Raw genomic sequence first — 6,163 nt, forward strand, 5'->3', positions numbered from 1 at the left:
ATCCCAAATTTGCTATTACTCCTTAGAAACCTTTGATAAGTCACAATTGCATGCCTCCATTTCCCCATCTGTAAGACAAGGCTTTCCGGACGCGAGTGAAATCATTCAGAAGTAGTCAAATGCTTTGTTCTAACAGCATGCAACATTATACCCTTGAAGGAAATTGCAAATGGCTTTGCCAAAACTATAGAGAGTTGCCAGAACTAGATTAAAAAGGAGGACACAATTATTGCAAAATGTGAGCTTTTATTGAATTACGCACAGAAAAAGTACATTATAAAAGATATAAAACTACAATCTGCTCAAAGAATACTTTGCTCTGAAAGTACTTCACATTTATTCCAACAATGGTGGAATGGGCCCTTTAAGATATACTGTGGTATAAAGTTTATAGCAAGCAAAGAACAAGCCTATTTCGGAAGTTTTGAATATGTAACATAGGAAAGACACTGAAGAATCAAATACAGGATGATAGTATAATGACTCACTTAACAAATTCTCCTTATAACATCAAATAAATGCATCTTTACTCAGTATTATAACAAGAAACTCATATGCTATAATTCTTGGTTTGATTTGTTATTTCTCTTCCATGACTCATGATGCATGAGGCAGCACACTGAAATACTGAAGAAGAAACCTGACTAATGTAAACATCACTTGAGCTTTTCTGAAAGATGTGAACGGGGAGCAGCAGCTAACAGAACTTACTGCTCATTCAGAAAGAATAAATCTGCGAGCCAGATAAGAGGAAGCAAGAGCAAAATCAGGAAAGTATCAGGTTTGTGTCCATCGTTTTTCCTTCAAAAGTTGTATAAGCTTCTATTCATTTTGCGGAAAAGCTCTTTGTTCCCTTCTGTAAGGGGGGAGAAAAAGAAAAGTAAATGCAGAGAAAGCCTGTGTACCATTACAGCGACATTACTTGACCTTGTGAAAAAAGATCACTTAATCTGTGACTTGTTTGATGGTCTCAAACCTTATTTAGGACTATTAGGACTTAATTATGTGAAAAAAAACCTTCCAAGCAATTGTGATGCACGCAGAACTTTTCATTGCTGGCCATCCATTGGTTTTAAGAAATCATGAAACAGAAAAAATAGCGATTTTTTTAGCAAGATGATAGTACAGAGGAAGAGGGGGAACAGAGGAGTAACATCTCTTATTTGATAATAGACACGCAGTATGAGTAACTTACCTGAATTGACTTTGTTAATGATAAACCTGAAAGCGGAACAACCAGGTTTTGTCCTAATATGGCCTCATTGATTAGAAAACATTTGCTCAGCAAACTTTGCCTGACAATTTTCGTTGTTAAATGTGGAAGTTTATATTACTGGTGTATTGCTTTGTATACTTAAAGAGTAAGGAATTGAGAGTTAATCTCACATTATCCTTTATCTCTACTACATTTTACATCTTCTAGATTTTATATTGCACAAAACCCATAAGCATTAAAAACAAAAGTAAATGCTCAAAAATCAGGAAGGGAAATATCCCTCTTAAGTTTAAGTTCATGAAGTCTGTTGAAAACCTCACCCTTAAAACACTGACTTATGAACTTTCTTTTAGTGCGAGCAGATTTAAGTTAATTTTTTAAAAGGAAAAATTCACAGCTCTTTGGCTTTACAACTAGCGAGGTTTTTAAGCTATCAAATACAGGTTGTGCCTCCCTGGTCCGGCAACCTCGGGATCTGATTGGTCCGGAACCAGGGAGTCTGCCGGACCACAGGAGATCAATGCTGATTCCTCTGCTACCACCAGCTGTGGGGCTCCACTCCAGTAGTAGCAGAAGACCTGGCATAGACAGACCAAGTGGGGACATCGGGGAGCACTTGGGGAAGAGGCAGGGTGGTTGTGGAGCCCCATGGAGCACACCTAGCCCCGTGGCTGCCAGGCTGATCTCCCAGCCCCCATCGCCAGGTTGTGCTCCTGGCTCCCTGACCATGTAGCTCCGCAGACACCCTGTCTCTTCCCGAACATCCCCCTCTCTCCATGAGCTATTTGTGGCACTCCGGAAGCTTTGAAAAGTTGGGGGAGGAGTTGCTGAGACCAGGGCCCAGCTTTTCCATGGAAGTGCTCCTTCCCGGGAACATCCCTGGGAATGCCAGAACACAGAGGTTGCTGAATGACAGAAGTCCAAACTACAGAAGTCCAGCCTGAACTAGTTTGTAGTTTACAAGCTGTTGTTTCAGCTTCCCAAATGTTATAATAAAAGAACGAGCTTAATCCTCACTGTAGACTAGGGAAGTAAAGGGTTAACTGGGATAGTAGGTCAACATCATGCTTACTGGGTGAAGCTGACCAGGTAACCATCCAACTGGGCTGGAGCTGCCTGCCGCTTGCAGGGCATCACAGCGGGATCCCGGCTAGCCAGACTGGCCCTTGTGCCCACAGAGTTTTGGGCCGGAGGAGTCTCCGCCCACTGCAGGCTATGGACCCCGGTTAACTCATTCACTGGTTAAATTATATAATTTTTATCATTTAACATTTTAAGGGGTATTTTCATTCCTGGTTTAGACAAATGGTCTAGTGGTTGGAACACTCAGCTGGGACTTTCCAGGATAATTTCTTTCCTGGCTGAGACTAAGCAGTGGTTTGTAGGCAGGTAGAGGTATTTTTTTTCCAGAGAAATATGAACATGGTAAAATAGAGGATTAAAATAAAAATTCAAATATTCCTGTAACTGCAGGTTGTGCACTTGAACAGCTGCCTAACAAAGCATTAATTTAAGTGAGGCAGCTTTCATATCAGATCTCTTTAAACTGAACTTCTGCAACTCAGGGGGTACATCTGCAAACTTTAATTGCATGTGTAGTTCTCACTCATGCATTAGTTCCATTGATACCAGATTATTCATGAGGATCGAGTCATATTAGGGGCAAGTAATTTAAACAAGACTTACTGGCTCTGTAGGTTAGACAACACTTTCTTCATCCAGGGGGCGTTGGGATTCACACACACTTTGGGCCCTTTTTTTAGTTTGAGTCTGAAAAACAAGCAGCGTGTAACCTTTCACTCTTCTCCAATAAGCAGCAATAGCTGTCCCTCAAGTGGGCAACTTATGGGGCAGACTTTAAGCTACTGAAGATGGAGAGGAGTGGGCAAATAAAAGCTTCCTCATGTCAGGCAGAATTACTTCTATTTGTTCAAAGAACCACCCCGTTTCAGGTTTTTAACTCAACCCACATGTAATCTGCCACAGTTGTTTTTTTTCCCTCTCTAGAAAACAGAAGGGAGTAAACTGAAGTACCCTGCATCTCAAACGTGGTCTCAGATAAAATTAGACTTAGCACCCATTAGTCTTACATAACACACACCTCTTCAAGAAACTTTCCTAAACCAACTCTAATTGCTCATTTGTATCTCCACTCTAAAGTTTATCCATAGCTCTATGGTCTCAACGTTAAGCTGGAAATCCAGTGACCTTAAGCTGTTTCGGACGATTTCCAGTGTTTCCTGCATCCATGCAGGAGACCACAAGAGCAATTTCATGCGGTATTTTGGTTCGTCCATTTCTAGACTGAGCCAGAAAATAGAAAACGGTGAAGCACATTAAATTAACACCAACAAAATTAAAAGCTTTCAGGATTTAACAGGTGCTTGATTTGAATCTGTCCTTACTACCCTGGAACCAGTTTGCCCAGCTGAAAAGAGAGGACAGTACAAGTCTGTAGTTAAACCAAGAAGATTTTTATACTTTAATTTTCTCCAAGGCGTAAGTCAACCTTAGGACTTTAGCATTAAATCCTAATTGCAACAAGTGACCAGTTATACAACTAAATAGTTGTATGGAAGCTTAAATGTAAAGGTATACACTTATGCAATGTATCTACTTAGTTATGAGGATGACACTAATTACACTTATAATTAGCATCTTGGTGCATTGAGTTTAGGAGTTGGAGAGTTTAAGCCCTCTCTATGCCTGGCTTTTCTGCTTTTGTTTCCTGTGTGATACCATTCCGGTAGTGTTGGAAGATGAAGTAGTAACAAGTAGCTCATTACATTTTGAGAGAGCCATAAGCTATAGCTTTTCAAATAGGGAACTTGATTACCTTTGAAAAGATGACCAGTGAGCAAAGAATAATCCCATAGCATAAGAAAACTTGGCTCAGGGTATTTACTGAGGCCAACAGTTGCAGGTTGGGAAACTAAATGCATGAAGATGGGCATCCTTCAGATCCCACTGGCCTAAATGCTCCTTCTGATGCGAACGGAATCCCCCATTCTAAAGACAGTTCCACATGTCTAAAAAAATTCTACCTCTTGCCGAGAGATTCTAGGCTCACCAACTTGAGCTGAAAAGTATCACAGGGCCTGATTCTCAATAGAGCTGTGATTGGCTGAAATCTGAAATGGCCTGTGATAAATAGGTCAGACTAAATGATCTAATGGTGCTTTCTGGCCTCAGTGCAAGTGAGAATTGGCACACTAAACCACCAAACGGGATTTTGAAGGGTTTCAATTCTGAATGGTTCCTTCTATTGTTCGTTGATGAGATGGACCAAACTACTTCTCAGATCCCGAGTCCAATGAGCAACTAAAGTTCTTTTGCCAAGTTTCAGTGTTGTAAGGGAAGAGGAAGAGAGCATGGGGTACCGACTGATGCATACTACTGGTGAGACAGACATTGATACCAGTGTGCTAGAAGAGCCAACGGGAAGCTCTTCCAGTCACTGGTGACTATGGAGATTGATACTGAGTTAAAAGCAGTCGAGGCTACTTACATAATTTCTGTGGTTCGGCAGGCCCCCCCAAGAGGAATGATCTCAATACTTTCATATTTCTTCGGATGTATGAAGTCTGAAGTGTGCTTCATGCATCTGCAGTTCTGATAGGAACCATTGGCTTCTAGGATAGCTGTGGAGCAAAACTTCATTACATTAGGTATAATTCAAGGGTATTAACGGAGTAAGTATCTTACCCTTCGCTAGTGAGACAGCAAACTCCTTGGTACATTATTAATGGAGTTCTTAACCTCAGCAAATGGAAATAATGATCACACCTTGTATTTCTAAAGCCCCTTCCACTGGGAAGAACTCAATGCACTGTACTGGCCCATGCATTAGGCCTGGCAATACTGCTGTAAGTGAAATGGTAGTTAACTGATGGGGAATTGAGGTACTGAGGATCTGCTTCTGATACACTTACTGAGCAAATAGCCTTATTAAAGCAAATGAGGTACCTGGAGGAGTAAGGTATCATGTAACATAAGGGTCAGAGTGTTCAAGTTGATTTCAATGGGAGATTGGGATCTCTGAAAATTCCACTAGGAGCCTTTCTGCATCGTTATGTGCAACTTTTAATTAATATTATGATAGTGCCTAGAGGGCTGGGCAGAGATCTGGTTCCCATTGTGTTACGTGCTGTACATACAGATAAGAGGCAGTTTCCCCCCACCCCCTTGATTATGTGGATTGTAAGTTTGCTGAGTTAGAGAGGAAAGGGAGGTGAAGTCACTTGCCCAAAGTCACACAAGAGATGTCAGAGCTGGAAGCAGGACCCAAGTCCCCAGACTCGGAGCCCCTGTCCATGGGATCCCACAGTGCAACTCCAACGAGAGAAGGCCATTTTTAATGATTTCCTTACTCTTCCACCAAAAGTGAGCATCCCCCAACCTATGCCATCAAGAAGCAAAAGTGCTTACCCGCATCAGCAGAGTGACCGATCAGCAGCAGAGAGACCAGGAGAATGGCAGCGCAGGGTTTCATTCTGGCTAGAGCTTGTCGTTAAACTCTCACAGCAAGTTTAACTTCAAAGTTGATCTGAGGCTTCTGGTGGAGAGAAGGTTCCTATTTATTTGGGAGGGTCACACTGCAGTAAACTCAGCAGAGTTCTATTTTTAGAAACCAGTGCCGAGAAGTAGCATCATCACTTCACGGGTGCCTACCCAGACATTCCCCTGAGACAAGTTGCTGAACGTGCATTATTGCTGATACAATCAGCAGAAGGAATTAATAAGCATTTTGCTGATTTTACAATCAGCTAGACAGTAAAGGGAAAAAATGCATAATGGAAGAAAACCAATTAATACTTTCCTTACACAAGATGGCTTTAGGAAGTGGAGGCATTTATTACTTAAGTATCTTAGGGTATGTCTACACTACAGCACTAATTCGAACATCCGGAACACTAGGCCTCCCAGTACATTAACCGCAAGGGGTAC

General features: G+C 41.6%; 1 protein-coding gene across 1 annotated transcript; it reads right to left on the reverse strand.

Moving 5' to 3' along the window:
• Positions 1–228: 228 nt before the first annotated feature.
• Positions 229–5,792, reverse strand: LOC112547553 (interleukin-8-like). The gene is made up of 4 exons (XM_025190050.3): positions 5,645–5,792; positions 4,725–4,857; positions 2,903–2,986; positions 229–856 (listed from the first exon to the last, which is right to left on the reverse strand). The coding sequence occupies exons 1-4, from the start codon at positions 5,706–5,708 to the stop codon at positions 823–825; spliced, it is 315 nt and encodes a 104-aa protein (XP_025045835.3). The 5' UTR covers positions 5,709–5,792; the 3' UTR covers positions 229–822.
• Between the last annotated feature and the right edge of the window lie 371 nt (positions 5,793–6,163).

This window comes from Pelodiscus sinensis, chromosome 4 (assembly GCF_052426305.1).
Source record: "Pelodiscus sinensis isolate ZL-2025 chromosome 4, ASM5242630v1, whole genome shotgun sequence".
Lineage (NCBI taxonomy): Eukaryota > Metazoa > Chordata > Testudines > Trionychidae > Pelodiscus > Pelodiscus sinensis.